The sequence below is a fragment of the Microcaecilia unicolor genome, chromosome 5, assembly GCF_901765095.1.
Source record: "Microcaecilia unicolor chromosome 5, aMicUni1.1, whole genome shotgun sequence".
Classification (NCBI taxonomy): domain Eukaryota; kingdom Metazoa; phylum Chordata; class Amphibia; order Gymnophiona; family Siphonopidae; genus Microcaecilia; species Microcaecilia unicolor.
Window position 1 is genome coordinate 295551189 of NC_044035.1, and position 21618 is coordinate 295572806.

General features: G+C 44.6%; 1 protein-coding gene across 1 annotated transcript in view; it reads right to left on the reverse strand.

The window, feature by feature from the left end:
• SLC7A6 (solute carrier family 7 member 6) overlaps window positions 1-18968 on the reverse strand; it is a 96496-nt gene extending 77528 nt beyond the window's left edge. Inside the window, exons 1-2 of the mRNA XM_030204297.1 lie at window positions 18789-18968; window positions 699-1273 (exon numbers count right to left, since the gene is read on the reverse strand). Of these exons, the coding sequence (XP_030060157.1) occupies window positions 699-1230 (532 nt within the window). The 5' untranslated portion in view covers window positions 1231-1273; window positions 18789-18968. The remainder of the gene's footprint in view (window positions 1-698; window positions 1274-18788) is intronic.
• Between the last annotated feature and the right edge of the window lie 2650 nt (window positions 18969-21618).

Sequence of the window (21618 nt, forward strand, 5' to 3'; positions counted from 1 at the left end):
GCAGAATGAAAAGAAAAAAACAAATCTCATGTCAAAACCAATCCTCTAATAAAGGCAACAGAAAAAATGCATACACTGATATAATTATTTATTAATCTACCCTACTTTAAGCTAAATGAAGAATCTTTGGGAACCATCCAGCACATTGTTTTACTTTATCATTTGAAAAACAGAAAAGAACTGTTCCTTGTCTCATGTTAAAGAGTAAGCGAGGGTTATCGTACTTTTAACAGCTAACATTTAACCAACCCAAAGGTGTTCCTGTCACTATTCCAATAGTTTTCAACAAAGTACAGAAACCACAGGAATTCAGTAGATGAAAAATATACATTCTGATTTTACTTTGAAATTTAGGATTAGCTATGTATCCCATTGTTTCTATGGGAATTGATTCATTTTTAAACCAGTTACTATAGGGAACATTTTAGGGACCAGATGAGTATGGTTTTAGCCCACATACATTTGTTTAATCTTTCCATAAGAAATGTAAGTGTCAAGTTACAGGTAATCATGCCTAGTTTTGAATACATCATCTGCAGCTACCTGTGTCTCCAGTGTCTCATCCCCACAAAAAATATATAAACTGCGTCTTCATAGCCATTGGTAGCAAATGACATTACTAACCTGAGAATACTGAAAATATAAAACTATCATAGAAAAAATAGAGTCACTTTTCTTTTTTTTTTAAGTATACTTACAAACACAGGCAGCTGCAATGAGACGAGATGCAATATATGGAGGTTCACAGGTAGGAAAGATGGGCTGCACCAAATAGTTTGCAAAAGTTATTGCAATAATAGCCTGACCAGTTGGTTCAACAATCAGGAGTGAAGTCCACAAGCGAATGAATGCAACAAAACCTCCAAAGGCTTCTAGAATATATGCATAGCTGGCTCCTGATTTAGTAATAGTGGTTCCCAGTTCAGCATAGCACAGAGCTCCAATTACAGAAAAAATTCCACCAAGTGCCCAAAGCACAAGTGACAAGCCATAGGATGCACTATAAATCAATACTCCTTTGGGTGAGATGAAAATACCTGAACCGATCATGTTTCCCACAATGAGGCTGACCCCATTAAACAGAGAGATTTCTTTCTTCAGTTGCACAGTGTCTTGGTTTCCATTCTGCATTTTGCAATTGACACCTACATCAGGACTGTTTATGTCACTGGAATGACTGCAGTCAGCAGCAGTGTTAAGAGGAAGCTTGGCACCTTCTTGCTCATCCATTGTGAAAGTATGGTACAGTCTTCTCTACAATGGCAATCACAATCTGGAACAAAATACAAATATCAAGTTACTACAGTTTCTTCTATCTTGAATAAAGAAACAAATATTAATATTAGTTTAAATAGATAACAATACAGGCTGACAAATTGCAGAAGAAATAGGCAGAATTGTGCCAACTTCCATAAGATAGAAGTTGTGTAATTTTTTTCCACTGTACTCTCCTTCACAATGACAGTCACAGCTGGTGTATGATTAGATGGGAAGATTTCTCCACAAATAAGCCCTTGGGTGTTGCTTAGAAAACTTAGTTGCCAGATACAAAAGTTGCTTACCTGTAATGGGTGTTCCCGTAAATGAAACAAGTTGGTGGCATAGAATTAGAAGGGGTTTTTTTTTCTTTTTCTGAGCATATGGAGACTACCCACTCAGCCACCCTGAGTTATTTTAGTCTAATTCTAGCTTAAGCGTAAACTCTTTAGGATGGTGGTTGGATCCACGTGTAATTTTATGCCATTTACAGAGAACCTCCATTACACGTAAGCAATTTCTTTCCCCACTGACAAAGGAAGATAGAGAAGCCACACAAGTGAATAATTCTATAGCTGAGAGTTGCTCTATATTGATTTGCTTTGGTTTCTGAGGGCAACTTAGATAAATATATTTTGGTGGGGTTGACTTAATGGGGAAGGGGGAGGTTGTAGAACTGCTTGCCCAAATGCACTGTCTCTTTCAGACATACCCAGAAAATGAAACGCAAAAGATGTGAATGGAAGGCCATACTGAAGCTCTATATTATTTCTTGGATAGAAAATTAAGTAGAGATGGACAGCTGATATTTTATGCAATGGGGCCTATTTATTAATAATACACGTTAACAGCATTATTAAATCCAGCCCTACATTTGTAACAGAGACTACAGCTGGAAGTGAAACAACATTCCTAAGGTTCAATATAATTTGAACCTTGGCTCTCAGCCTGCTGCTCTGGTCACTGAGCTACTTCTCCACTTGATCAGATATCCGAAATCCTACCAGACTGTAGTAGTAGGGATATGCAGTTTGCTAGGCAGCTCAAACGTATTAGCTACTGGTCCTGTTAATTCATTCAACTTTTCTTATCCTTTAATCCCATGTGGCTGTGTACCTTTCATATAGTAGCCAGCACTCTGTTACCCTTAGCGTGAACAGGGTTTGTTCACTTATTTTTTTTTAGGGGGAGGCAGAGACCTTGGGGAAAATATAGGAAGCACAATGATTTGGTGTGAAGAGTTTAAAGCACCTTCAGTAGAAAACCAGGGTTGGTGGGAGCAGGTATAACAAATAGGCATCATACAATTGAAGCTCTGTTACTCTTTAGGCCTAAGTTGTTGCCTCAAAGAGATAACTCCCCCCCACCATTTGAAACTATATAATCTTCTTGAGATTGTTTGACAGAAGCTATTAAAAAATCCTGTACTCTGGCCCTGGCTTTCTTTTTCAGATTCCCTAGGAAACGTATTAGGTATCAAAGGTAGGTCCTACTTACTGTGCCCTTGCAACTGGGAAAAAAAAATTGTAAGAAATGATCAATCTTGCCAATCACCTCCTACTTTGTATAGCTGCTGAAACACTCAGATAATAAAGATAGGGGGAAAACATATTTTTTTCTGAATTGTAATATGTCCACTTTAAGAATTGTGTATCCTCCCCTCGGTCTCCACTATCTTAGGAATGATGGCGAGATGGGGCCCACCCTATGACAATTTCCCCCCCCCCCCCCCCAAGGGCCCATTCATTCCTAGCTACACCACTGCCAACTAGCATTCTATGCAAGTCATAGAAACATAGAAACATGACAGCAGATAAAGGCCATATGACCCATCCAGTCATCATCTGTAACCCCTAACTCTTCTTTTTCCTAAGCAATCCCACATGTTTATTCCATGCATTTTAAAATTCTGGAACAGTCCTCGACTCCACAACCTCCACCGGGATGCCATCCCCTGCTTCCACCTCACTGTGGGCATCATCTAAGGCCTCAGAGCCCGAACACTAGACGCTGCTTGCTGCTTCCTTCAGTGCAAGTAGCATTTAACTAACTTAGCAGCCATAAGACAGCCTTCAAATAGCAGTCTGCTAGATCATGCTTCCTGTGTCCCTGTGTTGTTTTATTATTAGTATTATTATTTTACTGAAAGAAAGAAAGGAAGATAAACTCACCACCAGACCCTAAAGAAAGAAAGAATCCCACCAACGCAGGTAGTAATGCTGCAGGAAGTTCTCTCTCCCTAAACAGCCAAAGCACAAAGTGCAAACTCCCCCCCCCCCCCCCCCTTTTTTTTTTTTTGTTTTGTAAACTACAGGCAGAGCTGTGAGGAAGGCAGGTCTAGCAAAGGAATTTAGGAAGAGGAGAATTTATTTATTTATTTATTTATTGCATTTGTATCCCACATTTTCCCACCTTTTTGCGGGCTCAGTGTGGCTTACAATAGGATATGAATAATGGAAATACAATTTGTTATAACTTGGTTATGGATTACATTGTGCAGAGTTATGCAAGACAATTGAAGTATCGTTAAGGAATATAACAATGTGAGACAATCGAAGTATCGTTAAGGAATATAACAATGGAACACAAACATTGAAACATTGGAATGAGACAATGGGAAGCTTAAAGGGCAATATAAGACACTAAGACATATGGTATATATATTTCTGTGAGTAAAGGTATGAGTGATGTGAGATTACGGGGGATGAGAGTTCAAAAGTGGTGTATGATGCATTAATGAACAGTGAGTGTGGACTTTATGTGTTTTGGCTTTTTCCGTAGATTTTTTCAAAAAGATGGGTCTTCAATAATTTGCGGAAGGAAGCTTGCTCGTCGATCGTTCTTAAGTTGCGTGACAGTGTATTCCAAAACTGCGTGCTCATGTGAGAAAAGGTTGACGAGTGTAGCATCTTGTATTTCAAGCCCTTGCAATTAGGGAAGTGGAGGTTGAGGAAAGTTCGGGATGATCTTTTAGCGTTTCTGGGTGGGAAGTCTATTAACTCAGACATGTAGGCTGGATTTTGTGGACTAATGTGCATACTTTAAAAGTGATGCGTTCCTTGAGTGGAAGCCAATGTAGTTTCTCTCGTAATGGTTTTGCACTTTCATATTTTGGTTTTCTGAAGATGAGTCTGGCTGCTGTATTCTGGGCTGTTTGAAGTTTCCTCAGTATTTGCTCTTTGCAACCTGCATATAGTGAGTTGCAGTAATCCAGATGGCTGAGTACGAGGGATTGCACTAGGCTGCGAAAGACGGATCTTGGGAAGAATGGTCTTATCCTTTTCAATTTCCACATGCAGTAAAACATCTTTTTAGTTGTGTTGTTTGCGTGAGTTTCGAGTGTTAGATGGCGGTCGATGGTGACTCTAGGGATTTTTAGCGTTTCTGAGATTGGAAGGTTTAGGTTTGGTGTGTTTATAGCGGTAAATTCATTCATGTTGTATTGGGAGGTGAGTATCAGGCATTGAGTTTTTTCTGCATTTAATTTCAGACGAAATGCATCTGCCCATGTGTTCATGATGTGTAGACTTTGATTGATTTCGTTGAAGATTTCTTTGATGTCTTGTTTGAAAGGGATGTATATTGTCACATCATCAGCGTATATATATGGGTTGAGGTTGTGGTTTGATAGGAGTTTTGCCAAAGGGATCATCATTAGGTTGAAAATGGTTGGTGAGAGGGGTGATCCTTGTGGTACTCCACATTCAGGTGTCCATGCCTTAGACGTGGTTAAATTTGATGTGGAGTGGGGGAGGGACCTGGGGTGGCCAGGTGTACCCCATGAGGCTGGCACCATTCAGCCAGAACACCCCCAGCTCTACTGAACTAGACAAGCCAGAACAGGAGCCACCACAGATGAAACCAGGAGCCTGTGAAGCACGTCTGACCACCTGCTGGAGATAGAGAATACTGACTGGCCAGCCAGCATCATGTCCTATATACACAGGGCAAATCAGTGCTCTCTATCTCCACCTGCGGGTAGACGGCACAACCCACAGATCCCTGGCTTCATCTGCTGCTGATGCTAAGGAAATAAGTGAGGGAGGGGGTTTGGGGGGGGGGGTTCTGGATGCTTACATTTAGATGCAAGTAACACATGTCAATGGCTGCTTTAAATTTAGATGCAGGACAAGAATGCCAATGTGTGCTGCACGTTCAGGCCTGCTGTTTCTCACAACCAGCGCTGACGGGCTTCCTTCTGCTTCCAAAAGCAATCAAAACCAGTAGATTTTGCAGAAAGAATCAAGAGAAGCACAAGAATCATAGGAAATCTCTCTTCCAACACCCTAACACCTGCTTGGACCTGGTGTTATTTTTTTACAGCGGTAAGGCACCTTAGTTTCGGGCACTCTTTTCTGATCTTTGGGAAGGAATACAAAATGACCTCATTTAAATAAGCTTGACTACATTTGCATGCTATCTGTACTAAGGCCTGGCATGCTCATTGTTTGCTGCGCTAGAACACCTTCATCATTCTGAACTGTTTCATACATGCCGAGGCCAATTTTTGGCATGCCTTTAAAAAGCCAAAAATCCCATTTTGGCAATAATGGCCATGCGCTAATTCTCCCATTAGTATGTGGCCATTAGCGTCTGAGCCCTTACCGCCTCCCATTTTGTAGGCAATAAGGGCTCACAGGCTAACCAATTAGCATAGGTGCATCAAATCTCCACCTCAACATACCCCCCAGCACTAAAAAAATACAATGTTTTTCAGCACACGGTTGGAGCGCACCAATGCAAAATTAGCACGTCACTGAACGCAGTCCACAGCCGTGGATTTTAAGTGCTGATAAGCATGCATTAGTGCTTGAGGCCACTTGGTAAAAGGGCCTCTTAGTTTTTCTGAATTTGTTCAGGTCTGGAATGTTGTCGTTTATTTGTATATTGTTTAAATGCACAATGGGCAGACATTACAATCCAAGCAGGTTTTTTTTGTTGTTACATTTGTACCCCGCGCTTTCCCACTCATGGCAGGCTCAATGCAGCGGATAATGGAGGGTTAAGTGACTTACCCAGAGTCACAAGGAGCTGCCTATGCCGGGAATCAAACTCAGTTCCTCAGTTCCCCAGGACCAAAGTCCACCATCCTAACCACTGGGCCACTCCTCCACTCTTAAAATGGACCAGATTATGCAGGTGCTAAAAGGCTAGTTAAGGAGAAGGGAAAATTAGGTTCTTACCTTGGTAATTTTCTTTCCTTTAGTCATAGCAGATGAAGCCATTACGTATGGGTTATGTCCATCAACCAGCAGGGGAGATAGAGAGCACTCAAACTTTCACAGTGACCTCTTGGCCAGCTAGCTCCACTGCCTCTTCAGTATTTGAAGCTTCCAAAGCAGTATGGCAAACCGCAATGGGAATCACAAGAGCTTTCCTCACAGCGAACGATGGCCCATCACAAGGGCATGAACTCATAAAGGAGGGAATGCACATCCTCCTGGAGGGAATAAACTCATCCTCCTTATTGTATAAGTGGAGGGGAACACACGCGCCTCCTGGAGAGAATCAACACATCCTCCAAACAAAAACATGCTGGAGGGAATGAACACATCCTCCTAAATTTAAACTGATCATGAATCATGAAGATTGTTTTCCAACTTTCTCCCAAGGAAGGAACTTCAGGAAATTAGAACAGAACCTGAAAAAACAGATTCACAGCATACAGACAATCATACAGGGAGGGCTCATGGCTTCATCTGCTATGACTAAAGGAAAGAAAATTACCAAGGTAAGAACCTAATTTTCCCTTCCTTGTCATCAAGCAGATGAAGCCATTACGTATGGGATGTAACAAAGCAATCCCTAGATAGGGTGGGAACAAGCCACACCACGCGCTAGCACTTGTGCACCAAAACGCGCATCCCTCCTGGCAGCCACATCCAGCCTGTAATGTCGGGCAAAGGAGAGCTTAGAAGCCCATGTTGCTGCACTGCATATCTCTTGAAGAGAGAGTGCTCCAGTTTCAGCCCAAGAGGAAGAAATCGCTCTAGTAGAATGCGCCTTAAAGGCTACAGGCGGAACCCTGCCGGCCAGCAGATAAGCTGAAAAGATAGTTTCTTTGAGCCAGCAGGCAATAGTGGCTTTAGACGCTGGAGACCCTCTGCGAGAACCGGATAGCAAAACAAACAGATGATCAGAAGTCCTGAAAGAGTTAGTAACTCGCAGATACTGCAGCAGAGTCCTGCGCACATCCAAAAGGTGCAGCTGCCCAAAAGATTCTGGAAACTCTTCCTCTGAAAAAGAGGGCAAGAAAATAGGCTGGTTTAGGTGAAAGGCTGAAACCACCTTAGGCATAAAGGAAGGCACGGTCCGAACCGTGACTCCGGACTCTGAAAATTGCAGAAATGGGTCTCTACAGGACAGCGCCTGGAGTTCTGACACCCGTCTCGCCGAGGTAATGGCCACCAGAAAAAACGGCCTTCAGTGTCAAATCTTTCTCCGATGCTCGCCGAAGCGGCTCAAAAGGAGATGCCTGCAGGGCTTTCAAAACTAGCCCCAGGTTCCAAGCTGGACAGGGTGCTCGCACTGGAGGTCGGAGCCGAAGCACCCCTCTAAGAAACCGTGCCACATCTGGGTGAGCAGCCAAAGACACGCCTTCCACCTTACCACGAAGGGAGGCCAACGCTGCCACCTGCACCCGCAGGGAATTTTAGGCCAAGCCTTTTTGTACACCTCCCTGCAAAAAGTCCAGAATCGGCGAGACAGGAGCCCGCATTGGAGCAATGGCTCTGGAAGCACACCAAGACTCAAACAGGCACCAAATCCTGGCATAAGCCACGGAAGTGGGCCGCTTGCGGGCTTGCAGGAGAGTGGAAATAACTTTATTGGAATAACCTTTATCCCTCAATTGCGCCCTCTCAATAGCCATGCCGTAAGACCAAAGCGGCCGGTGTCCTCCATGGCTACCGGTCCCTGAGTCAACAGGTTTGGTACCAGAGGTAACGGCAGAGGAGCCTCCAGGAGCATCTGTCGGAGGTCTGCATACCAAGGTCTCCTTGGCCAATCCGGGGCGATGAGGACCACTTCTCCTGGGTGCAGCCGAATCCGCAAGAGCAGGCGCCCTATCAAGGGCCATGGGGGAAACACATAAAGTAGACCTGGAGGCCAGGGTTGAGCCAAGGCATCCAACCCCGCCGAGCGAGGATCTCTTCGTCTGCTGAAGAAGCACGAGACTTTGGTATTGGCACTTGTCGCCATTAGATCCATCACGGGCTTGCCCCATTTGGCACAGATCTGCAGGAATACTTCGTCTGCCAGATTCCATTCTGCTGGATCGATCTGATGCCTGCTCAGATAATCGGCCTGCACATTGCTCTGACCTGCAATATGAGCTGCCGACAGACACTGAAGATGCAGCTCGGCCCAGTGGCAAATCAGTTCGGCCTGCGCGGCTAGTGCTCTGCACCTTGTTCCGCCTTGTCGATTTATATAGGCCACCGTTGTAGTCTTGTCCGACATCACTCTGACAGCCAATCCTTCCAGGGTCACTTGAAAGGCCAGAAGCGCCTGAAACACCGCTTTCAACTCTAGGCGGTTGATGGACCACTCCGACTCCTCGGGTGTCCACAGACCCTGGGCATGCTTCCCCTTGCAATGTGCGCCCCAGCCCTTCAGGCTGGCATCTGTTACTACTAGGCACCAAACGGGGAGCGCCAGCGGCATTCCTCGCCGCAGCATGCTGTCCGAGAGCCACCACTCCATGCTGAGTCGGGCCGCAGGGAGCCAAGTAAGTCTGCATTGGTAATCCTGAGAAATAGGAGACCATCTCCGGAGTAGGGAATACTGTAGAGGTCTCAGGTGCGCTCTCGCCCAGGGTACCACTTCCATCGTGGCTGTCATCGATCCCAGCAGCTGGACAATGTCCCAAGCTCGCGGGCGGGGCATCCTCAGGAGCAGACGGACCTGATTCTGAAGCTTGCACCGCCTTAGCTCGGGTAGGAACACATAGCCCGAGACTGTGTCGAACCTGGCCCCCAAAAATTCTAGAGATTGTGAACGCATCAGGTGACTTTTGGCCATATTGACGACCCAGCCTAGAGATTGCAGTACTGAGACCACTCTGGCTGTAGCTTGTAAGCTCTCTGTTGCAGAGTCTGCTCTGATGAGCCAGTCGTCTAGGTACGGGTGAACCCTGATACCCTCTCGCCTGAGAAAAGCAGCTACTACCACCTTTACCTTCGAAAAGGTTCGGGGAGCTGTGGCGAGGCCAAAAGGCAAGGCCCTGAACTGGAAATGCTTTCCCAACACCGCAAACCTCAGAAACTTCTGGTGCGGGGGCCAAATCGATATGTGCAAGTAAGCTTCTTTCAGGTCTAGAGACGTGAGAAACTCTCCTGGCTGTACCGCCGCAATGACGGAGCGCAGGGATTCCATGTGGAAATGCCGCACTCTCAGGGACTTGTTCACTTCTTTTAAGTCCAGAATAGGGCGAAAGGACCCACCTTTTCCCGGCACTACAAAGTAGATGGAGTATCGGCCGCAGCCCTGCTCGGCGGGAGGCACCGGGGTCACTGCCCCTAACTGAATCAGACCTTGTAAAGTCTCCTCCACCACCGCCCGTTTGACGGCAGAACCGCATCGGGACTCCACAAACACGTCTCTTACTGGGGCGTTGAATTCTATTCTGTATCCATCTCTGATCAGGTCCAGAACCCACTGATCTGAGGAAATCTTGGCCCACTCCTCGACAAAGAGGGAAAGCCGTCCTCCGATGACAGGCATCGAGGAGAGGGCCAGCGCACCATCATTGAGAGGGTCGCCCCTGAACTCCTGGTCTTGAGCCACCGGCTGCAGAACGCTTGTCCGAGTGAAAGGAGTTCCTCTGCTGACCACGGGCACGTGAAGTGAACCCAGCAGAACGCCCCGGGCGGTACCTTCTAGCTTCACGGAAGCGAGGTCTGTACGAGGAGTGGACCGCCTGGCCCTTAGAGGAAGGCCTCTGCCTATCTTCGGGCAAGCGCTGGGGTTTTGGATCACCCAGGCCTTTCACAATTTTCTCCAACTCCTCACCAAATAGGAGAAGTCCTTGAAAAGGCAATTTCACCAACCTTTGCTTAGAGGCCATGTCCGCTGCCCAGTGTCGTAGCCACAGACGACGGCGAGCCGCCACTGCTACTGCCATTTGTTTAGCCGAAGCTCTGACAAGGTCATAAAGGGCATCAGCCAGAAAGAACAAGGCCACCTCCATCCGCGGAGCCACATCCAAGAAGGGCTCCGCTCCATCTCCGGGCTGAGCCACTGCCTGTTGCAGCCAAGCTAGGCAGGCTCTAATAACATAACAGCTGCATGCAGACGCCCGAACAGTGAGACCTGCAATTTCAAAGGACCGTTTCAATGCTGTTTCCAGCCTACGGTCTTGAACATCCTTCAGGGCAACACCTCCTTCAATAGGGAGGGTAGTTCTCTTTGTCACCGCAGTGACTAGGGCATCCACTGTAGGCATTTGAAAACGAGCCAAATGTCCCTCACGCAGAGGGTATAACTGCCCCATAGCCCTGGAAACTCTTAAAGGTCCCTCGGGGTCAGCCCACTGAGCCGAAACAAGCTCTAGGATGGAGTCATGCAAAGGGAAGGCCCGAGCAGCTTTCTTGGTACTAGCCATTCTGGGATTACCCGAGGAGGCCATGCCACTGTCAGGATCTTCAATCGAGAGGGCCTGCAGGGTATCTGAAATAAGCGCTGGCAGCTCATCACGGTGGAAAATCCTCACCGCGGAGGGATCATCCAGATCCTGTGGTAAATCCGCACCTGACTCTGGTTCCTCAGACCAAGAACGTCTGTCAGAGTTCTCCAAATCCTCACACCCCGACCACGGGGGGGGGGGGGGGGGGGGGGGGGGGGAAAGGTGCACCACAATCTGAAGGGGAATTAACCCTTCTGCGCTTATCTTTAGGCCAAGCATCCGGGAAAAAAGCCTCACTGGGCAGTCCCAGGCCAGAATCCATCGGGGGGGGTAATCAGAGGAGCCTCAGGCGACCCCTGAGGAAGGGCTCTTTTCATCATGTATGCTTTATGCAGCAAAAGCACAAAATCCGGGGAGAAAATCTCACCCTGGGCACCCAAATCCTGTCCGGTGCTAGCCACTCCTGAAATAACCTCATCTCGAGGTGCCCCACCCGGCTCAGGTCTCTCCGTGTCCACTGATGCTGCGCCATGCGGTGTAAGCAAAATGGCGCCCGCTGCCAGCTCAGAGCGGGAAGAAACATCGCTCGCCATGCTCGGGCCGGCTCCTACGCCAGTACAGCACGATTTACAGAGCCCTGCTGCTGATTTGCGCTTGCCACAAGTGGAACAGCGCTTTACATTGTCCGCAGCCATCGCCAAAAAACGGCAGTAAAATCCAAAATGGCGGTTTCGCGCCAAAATCGCCCCGATCGCGGGCCCACCCCGGAGGAGTTGGAAAACACTCTTACCTCAAAGGATCTAGTGTACAACTACGATCCTGCTGAAAATCAGGTCAAAAACCTCTGTTCCAGTGTCTCTGCGTTTAAAAACGCGACGCGACTTTTTTTTTTTTTTTTTTAAGCTGTGAGGAAAGCAGAGGTATTGAAGACTCCGGAGGCTCAGATGAGTGGGAAAGGCAGGGAAAGGGCGAACCTATATGCCTGCATCCACTGTTGGTGGGTAAGGACAGGGAAAGCAAGGCTATATGTCCACATCCACAGAGGTATGGGTAAGGCAGGGAAAGGGCTAACCTATGTGCCTTTAAAGTGAAGCTGCTATAGCCTCCAACACCCCGGTTAACAACTGGCAAGCCAGGAACCACCTCCCGGCAGATTTTTCTGGAGCTCGAACAAGCTGCAGCCACCCTGCTAGGGGAGATAGAGAATACTGAAGAGGCAGTGGAGCTAGCTGGCCAAGAGGGCACTGTGAAAGTTTGAGTATCTCCCCTGCTGGTTGATGGACATAACCCATACGTAATGGCTTCATCTGCTTGATGACAAGGAAATTAGGTTTATATTTATTTCAAATTTGACATCCCACCAAATCTGGAAACAGGTCAAGGCAGCGGGTCATTGTTTTTTTTAGCAAGGTGTCTCCACTGAATGGCAAATGGAAACACCTTGCTAAAACAGTTTGTAGAATTAAGTAATTATTTAATGCCTAGACATCCTTTGGAAGTTGATTCCTCAGAAGTGACCCAAGAAAAAGCTTGTTCACCCATTTCAACTAATGAGCTGAGAAAAACTGTGGTAGAAACACTTCCAACAAATAGAACAGATATAGAACATATTTCAGGCAGTCTCAGGGTCTTTGGCCTAAATTTCACATGATGCTCTAATAAAGGAAGATAAAAATCTTCTAATCCCCTGTACCAACATGCCAGTGACGAAGACTGTACATGGTTTGAATTATATGGTCATAATGTAAGGTTTATCAACATGCTATGCCATATTGTGCTAATAGATTTATTTTTGTTGTAGGCTCACATACAGTGCATTACAAAATGAAAAGCTGGAATCAACTAGACCTACATGCTCACAAGAGCAAGGGTTTTGTTTTTTGTTTTATTTAAAATTTTTTATTCAGCATCACAAAAAGGAAACATCATCCAGCCTCAGGAATTAAATCCCAGAAGAATACAACCTCATGAAAAACACACAGTCATTTCCCAACTGAAGCAGGTGCCAGCGACTTTTCTGTGAACATCTCCAAAGAAAACGAAAAGTGCCAGCAAAGTCTGTGCATAAATATCTACCCTATAAAAAATGTATTGCAAGAAAACCTTACAAGTTTAATATTTGAGCAGAGAAAAAGTGCTCAGATGGATACTGGCACTTTTATTTTCTTCAGACATGCACAAAAGAAAAGCCACTGTTACTGCAAAACCTTTGTGCGAATATGTCCAAAAGGCTTTCCCTGATTAGCACACAAGTGTTGCACACTTGGAATTTGCATCTCATTAGCTTACTGCATCATCATGGAATATTTTCTTGTTAATCTTGAATTAGTAGTCACACACTTGGCCACACAGTAGAGCTGCATACCAATAGCTTTCTGTATTGAACTTAGTGTAAAACTGCAGGACCCTGAAAAGAAGACAATGCTCTCTTTTTTGGCAATCTTGATACAAGAGGAGGGGCACAGCATATGTTTAATAGAGATAACTATTAAACATAGAAAGCCTTTGAAATATATAGTGGGCCACAGGTTAAGGCAACGATTGCCAAACCTGCTGCAGGGGAACCCCAGTCAGCCAGGTTTTCAGGATATTGTGAGCAGGCAGGTGAAAAGGGATCACGGAAGTCACGAGGAAAGGGGGTGCAGAGAGCAGGGGAACCCCAGCAGGGCAGATTTCATAATCACCACTCCAGCATTCAGAAAGCCGGACTACCGGAGGCTGAAAGGCTAGCCGGGTTAAGGAAGAAGGGGAGGAACTACCATTCCCAGAATCCCTCTCTTCCCCACCTGGCTGTGCAGGAGTTAGGGGAGGAGATAGAAGATTGGGAAATGGTTTCTGAGGAAGGTAATGAGGGCCAGCTGGAGAGGTTGGGGGCGGAGGAAGCTGGGGAGGAGGATAAAATGGAGGTTGCTGAAGGACTAGAGGAGGAGCAGATGGAGATTGGGACTTGGGCCCAAACGAGGAAAGGTATTGTGAGAGGGTGGCTGGCAGCTCCTTGGAGACAGTGGTAGAAGACCGGAGGAGAGAGGCTGAAGCACTGGGGAAGGTCTCTGCTAAAGAGGGGACAGGTGCTGGCCTCAAGAAAGAGACAGGAGCTGAGTACAATGCAAACCCCAGCATGACCAAGGTGGGAAAAATGTTGTTTATCTGTGCTGTAAGATGAAGCAGGAAAAGCTGTATAAACTGTTTGATACTGGAAACTGCTGGGGCTACAAAATACAGAGCTACTGGGTTGCCTTTCTGGATATGCTCTGTTCCAAAGAGAAGTAATTTTGGTTAAAAGGAGTGAAGTTATATGGACTGTTTAAAACCTGAATGAGACTGTGACAGCAAACCTTAACAACCTGGGATTAAGGTGTTTCCCTTTGTGTTTATGCTGAATGGAAGCAAGAAAATAAAGTTTTTTTTCTTATAAACGTTTTGCTTTGATTGAGCCTCTGTGGAAACAATAGAGGGATGAGGAAGCCCTGCGAACTCTCAAGGGATCTGGCGCTGAGTCACAGAGCAGGCCAAGGTGGTGTGGAGCGAGGCAACAGTTGTGTGAGGAAGGAAGCTAAGCAGGGTCGAGCCTGGCTGGGCCCTGGAAGGGGAACCCAGCTACAATATCCACAAAGAATATGCATGAGATAGACTTGAATATCAAGGAAACGGTGTATGCAAATTGATTCACGCATATTCATTGTGGATATCCTGAAAATCTGACTGGCTGGGATTCTCCCAGAACAAAGTTTGGGAATCACTGGGTTAAGAGGCAAGTATGAGGTTCAGCTGTGATATCATGGAGAACAAGGAAAACATTTTAGAAGCCTGGAGAAATTATGATATAGACACTGACCCTTGGGAATTAAAGAGGGAGGAGGGGAGAAGAGTACAGAAACAAAAAAGGGAACGTTAGGAGTGAAAATATGCTTCAAAAGTAAAGACAAAATGTTGAATTTAACTGAAAAATGTTTGTAAATAATGTGAGCAACTGTCTTTTATATTCTTCACTAATTAAATCTAATAAAGAAATGTTTGGATTTCTTTTGTTCGCCCAGAGAACTGAGTAGGTCTCACCAGGAGAAAATGAGGTCCAAGAGCTCAGGGCCCGTTATCAAACAAATACCATAATACTCATGAAAATGCTGGTCCTGTTCATAGAAGAGTGAGGAAAACAGAAGCCCAAATGCCACAACAAAATTTTATCAAGGTCATGGATAAAAACGGAAAGAAAAGGCTGTGTGTGGCAGAGGCATATAAAATTCCACACAGTTAATTAAAACCTTCTTTGCTTTCTACAGAACACTCTGCCTGATCACCTTCAGATAATATCACCCACTTGTGTGGATGAGTCACCTGCTTATCTAGAAAGAATAAAGATATTCCTAGCCTTATGACAAGTTCAGTTATCCCAAAGCATACTGCCTGTTGACACAACAGTAGCAGATAAGACCGTTAGGAACTGGTGTTTGTGCCCTCGGCATTAGGGGCAATCTTCCAAAATAAACAGGCACAGCTCATATTTCAAACACCACCTTGTTTTAAGAAGCAAGAAATTCTTCTAAACAGGCAATCTTCAAAACTATTTACATAGGCAAAAAGCATTTTACCTGCCATTAACCAGCTGTCTGAAAATTATATTTCTTCAATGAGACTAGAAATCCATGCATTGTTCCACAACACATTTACCTGAAGCCACTCTGAAAGGAGTTCCTGGAAGCAGGTTTAGGTCAGGGAAGGCAACTACATATATTCATGGCATTTCCAAATCTATGTGTACCTTTCCAACAACAACAAAAAAAAACCTACCTGCAGAATATAAAAAGGTATAGGTGGCCATGGGGATCATTTTAGAAAAACATCCAAAAATTGGCAGATGGACGTTTTTCCTCGCAAAAATGTCCAAATCTCTATTTTTGAAACTCATTTTTTTTAGACTTTTCTATGCTGTTCATCTGCAGTGTGTCCAAATCAGAAGGGGGCATGTAAGGGGCGTGTTAAGGGTGGAATTTGGGCATTCCAAACACTTGGACGTTTTTCTGCTTTAATGGAAGGAACAAAACAAAAACATTCAGGGCTAAAAGTTGGACGTTTTGGTCCAGACCTGTTTTAATAACAACTAAGTATAATACTAAGCTGAAATAAGCTTAACTAACCCAATCACTTAAAAGTATGTGGTATCAAGTTAATGACTTTCTTTTTTCTTTTGTCTGGAGTGGAGAAAATGACCTCAGTAGTCACCGAGTGGCAGCAGAACAATAAATGCACTCAATGCCCGTGTATCTTTGACTCCGTTTTTATCATTGGTCAAAGAAACTCCAGTGTGTGTAAGTAAGGGCTATAGATAAGGTTGAATAAAACCAGTAAAGAATAGTCTGAGTCGTGTTGCTTGACTGTTGCTTTAACAAGTAATGTTACTTAGCAAAATTAAAAAAGCTAAGTAGCATTACTTGTTTAAGCAACAGTCAAGCAACACAATTCAGACTATTCTTTACAGCTAACGAAAATGGAATGCAAATGAGCAAATTAGTATTATAATGTGTATACGATGCACTACCGTTTTCCGATCCCCTTACCGTGGAAAACCTAATGGGAGGTCTGCACCTCTCGTTGGAGCTGCTGTGAGGGAATCGGAAGGAAAAAAAAAAAAGGTCCAAGTGCTCGTCAGGGACGTCCTTCTAAAGTGCCTAACATGGATGTCCTTCACTCAAAAACAAAAAAGGACGTCCCTGACGAGCACCTGGATGTTTTCCTTCAGCTTTTGTGATGGGCGTCCTTCTTGGACTTGTTTTTCTTACGTGCCTGAAATGACCACAGCCATGGAGGTTCTCTCAACATTCTCCGTCCCCTCCAAGGTTGTTTTCAGCTTGCACCCCCCCCCCCCCCCCCCCAGGATTGGGACTCTCAGCCAATCACAGCGCATTTAGCTGATACCGGTGAGAACTAAACGCGCTGTGATTGGCTGAGAGAGACATGGAGGGAGGGACATCCAAATAGTTTTGATCTGGACGTCCCTCCGTCCAGGTCTCTCTCACCCAATCACAGCGCATTTAGCTGCCTCTGGTATCAGCTAAACGCTCTGTGACTGGCTGAGAGAGACCTGGAGGAAGGGATGTCCAAATAGTTTTGATTTGGACATCCTCGCACGTCCTGATCCTAGGGGGGGGGAGGGGGGGAACGCAAGCTGAAAACAACCTTGAAGGGGATGAGAATGTTAAGAGAACCTCCATGGCTGTGGTCATTTCAGGCACGTAAGAAAAACACGTCCAAGAAGGACGTGTGCTCCATTTTATATTAGCTATTCACACTTACCTGTGCACTCAAGCCTGATCTTTAAACCATGGTTGTGTAGCACGGGGACAAAGTTTGTCCCCACGGGCTCTGTCCCCATCTGCACAAGCCTCGAACACATGATTTTATATTTAAATCTTTTTATTAAAATATAAAAAGAAACTATATTCCGTACAACTGTTTTCTATTTGTGATTTATAAACAACGAACAAGAATAACCATATTAACTCCCCCCACACCCATCCAACCCCAACAACAGCTGACTTCTACTACCTCAAGGATCTCTAATCCACCCAGGGCTACAAAATACAACTCTCGCTGTATGCCCTAGCGGGGAGAAATATGCCTTATGAAGCACTGTTATGATTTTTTAATCTGTGGATGATCAATAAGCCTTCAACAACCTTAGGATTCAGTCTAGCTCTCCTGTCTTCCACAGTCCTTCCCACAATAGAAAATGTCCTCTCAGAAGATGCTGGTAGCAGGAATGCACAGGAGCCCCCATACAAATTTTGCCAGCACTTTTGCTTGTTTTTCCAAAACATCGTTGTCTGCATTAGAGAATGACACAGGACAAAGTTTGTCCTGACCCCATGGGCTCTGTCCCCATCCCTATGTCATTCTCTAGTGGCAGAGCTTAGCACACAGTACTATCATGGCGTGTGCAACCTAACGCGTTTGAAAATACTGTCCCAAGGTCAAACGTATAAGGTCTATATGATGGGGATAAGGATCTCGTCAAAATATTAAACTAGACCATGATCAAAGCAAAAGGATTAAACCTACCCTTACAGGAAAAAAAAAAGGAAAGGGGAGGGGAGTCTTGGTTCACCTCTTAAGTCTTAATGTTGTTGAACATGGGACAAAACAACTCATTTTCAGTCTTTTTTTTTTTAACTCTGCTTACTGACAACTAAAATAAAACACACATATTGCAAGACCTATTTCTTTGGCACATTCAAAGAATGGGCATGCCCCGTCTGATGCAACACCAGCCTTCTTGGAGGATGATTTGTTGATTCACGCTACTGTGCTTTACTTGGAATTCTGTTTTCACAACCCCTACCCACAGGTCATAAATCTTTGTGAAAGCCACAACTCGGGTCCCTCCTTAATTTCCAGAGCGTGCAATTATCCTTAACCTGTCGCAAGAAGCACAGCACCAAGAGCAATCCACCCTATCTTCAGAAGACGAACAATATCCTCGGCACCCCCCCCCCCCCCCTCCTCCAACACTGCACATGGCACCTCCTCGAGGCCCTTTCCGTCTCTTGAGGGGAAAAAGTCCCTTAAGGCATACGGCTGCGGCATAAACCAAAGCCTCACTTAGCATCCCAACCTCCCAGTTCGTTAAGCTCTTTCACAAACACATGAGGAGCAGCTACAGCCGGGTTCACCCGGATCTCTCGGTCGTATTAACTTCACCGTACGTTTAACAAAGATTCCAAGTCACACGCGTTCGACTGTGCGTGCGCACACTTCAACACGCCGAGCACACCCCTCCTCACACACACTCGGGGAGCCGGTCTCCTGCTGCCACGCATTCGGGGACCGGTCTCCCCTCCGCATCATCCTGCCATCTCTCCCACTCTCCTCCTTGTCCTCTATGGCACCTCTCCCCCAATCAAACTCATACCTGAGGTCGCCCACAAACAATCCCACAGTTTTCCTTCTCCGGTGCCCCGTCCCCTGTGATACAGTACTACACACATCACACAACTTCTTCTCTCCTTCTACATCCCGTCTTGCCGGAAAGAGGAAGTTGCGTGGGTGCGTCGGAAGAGAGCGCTGCACATCCAAAATCTGCATCAGTAAGAAAAAGGTAGGGCATACGAGCCCTAGGATCGATCCGTTGCGACAAAAAGTTAGTTCTTTTGATTGGTTGAGGGCGAGGCAGATGCCGTTCCCGTACAGAAAGAGATAACTGAGATGGGCGGCGCGTGGGCATGTTGTGTGAGTGAAATAAACGGTTTGCATCAGTATGAGCAGGGCAGCAGCAGGTGGAGTGGACCAAGGAGGTTGGATACGCTATCGATAACAATAGCAAACGATTATTAGAAAGAAAGGACTGCCTAGGCACGGTCCATCTGTAAAAAGTCTAAAGCTGTTCCATTTGGATAAGCAATGCTTTAAAAGATGGAAGACAAATTGTTTTGGGGTTTTTTTTTTTTTTTTTTTTTGACAGCTTTTTAATTTACTTGAAAGCTTCCCATATCTAGATATAAGTATCATGAAATAAAAATTGAATGTCACTAAAACAAGTTCAAAAATGATTGTAGCTGGTGGAAACAGCAGTTATGAAATCTGTATTTTGTACTCATTTTTCAACACTGTTCTATACAATACAGATGGCCAGATTTCAGTGAGAATGTTTTGTTTCATGCAGATCTCTTTTGTTTAAACATAACCATGAGTCCCTAATGCAGTCCATTGATTTTCTTATATTTTGTTCTTGTGATTTATTTGTTGCATTTGTATCCCACATTTTCCCACCTATTTGCAGGCTCAATGTGGCTTACATTATTCCGTAATGGTGATCGCCATTTCCGGAATGAGAAATACAAGTTAATTGCATTAAGGTTCGTAAGAGACAGAGTAGATTAAGCTGTCAACTATAGAGAATTCATATTCAGAATGAGAAAAAAAAGTGGTATTGCATTAAAGTTCCTTCATGACAAAGTAACGGAGGCAGTCAAGTATAGAGAGTTCGGTTTTGTCCAGTTCTGGTATGAGTTTCATTGTCTGGTATTTAGGATGGAGCATTGTGGTATGCTTTATTGAACAGGTTGGTTTTTAGTGATTTTCGGAAGTTAGTTAGGTCGTGCATTGTTTTTATGGCATTTGGTAGTGATGACTTATACTGTACCAAAACTGAAAACTCATCTCTGGTTGCTAATAAATGGAGCTCATTGTGAATCCTATCAACCCACAAAGGTTGTTTTGTGGCTGTATATGAGGAATTGTGATATTGCATAAATAAGTATATGTTTTTGTTCCTAGTCATACATCCAAAGGTTATATAATCCTTTTAAGAAATCCATTTTATCATTTAATTTATTCGTGGACTATAACCACAGAGGCATGGTATGGTCACATTTTCAATAGGGTAATACTAGGGCCCAGCTAAGGAACAAGTTATTTTTAGTTCATCTTCACTGGACCAAACTTGCTTCATCACTATCCAGCGGGTAGGCAGTGTCTTAAAAGGTGAAGGATAAAGGACTTTTTTTTTTACATTTATATCACACATTATCCCAAGCAAAGTTGGGTTCAATGTGGCTTACATTTGACAATACAGTGAGACAGAATAATAGAATTCAGTTATATCATGGGAGCAAATAGATGGATATGTATGAAACATTTAACAAAATTGAGGTTAGCATATACACCCAACTGGTCATTTAGAAGTTTGGCCTTTAATGATGCCACATGTTCAGAAATCATAGCCATAAGTATAGGCAGTTATTCAAAGATTATCAAATGCACACACCAGAGCAGGCATCCATCACATTGCAAAAGTAACAACTTCTACAGAGTATATCCAAAATTTAGGGCCCTGTTTACTAAGTCACGCTACCGTTTTTAGCGCGTGCTAATGCTAGAGACATCCATGTATTCCTATGGGTGTCTCTAGCGTGCGCTAATTTTTAGCGCATGCTACAGCGCGGCTTAGTATACAGGGCCCTACATTTTTATTTTCTCATTTCCGTCATCCAGAACTCCAGCCATCAGATGTACAGATCAGCAGGACCCAAAGCACTCAAAAACCATGTTCATTTAAGGTCCATATAAACAAATTAAAACATTCAAACATTTAAAGCAAATGCACATAATATGTAATACCTGGTAGCAATAATTAAATATTGATGGAATATTCACATAGCAGGCAGCCTGAGCCAACAGATTTATTTTCCACTGAATATAATTAACTTTCTATGAACTTGGTGGCTAATAGTGTGCTGAACTAGACAATATTGGCATATTTAGACTGACTCTGGACTTCTGCATGAAGGTAGCTCTGCCCTCATTATTCAACATCTTTGAAATAATAGTTAATAAAAAAATATCACATGCATTTTTATAATATACCACTAACATATCTCTCCATGCAAGTAACCCTCTTACTTATAATATTGTAATCCTTTAAGGAGGAAAAAAGACTTCAAACGCTCAACATTCTGTGTGGCCACACAGTGAATGATTGAATGCTTTATATCCACTAACACTGGAAGTTCATCCCAATGTGGATAATGCATGAGCTCCTCATAAGTCAAAAAACCATGGCAGCCCCCCCTTGGGTGACCCATAGTGGCCTCTAGAAACTCTAAGTTGGAACCACTCTCTCAATATCTAGACTGGTTTCTCAGTCCCGTTGTACAAAGCAGTCGTTCGTATTTAAGAGACAGTACCCATTTCCTGACAATACTTAAGGGAATACCTTCTGAGGCGCATCCTTTGCTGATGGT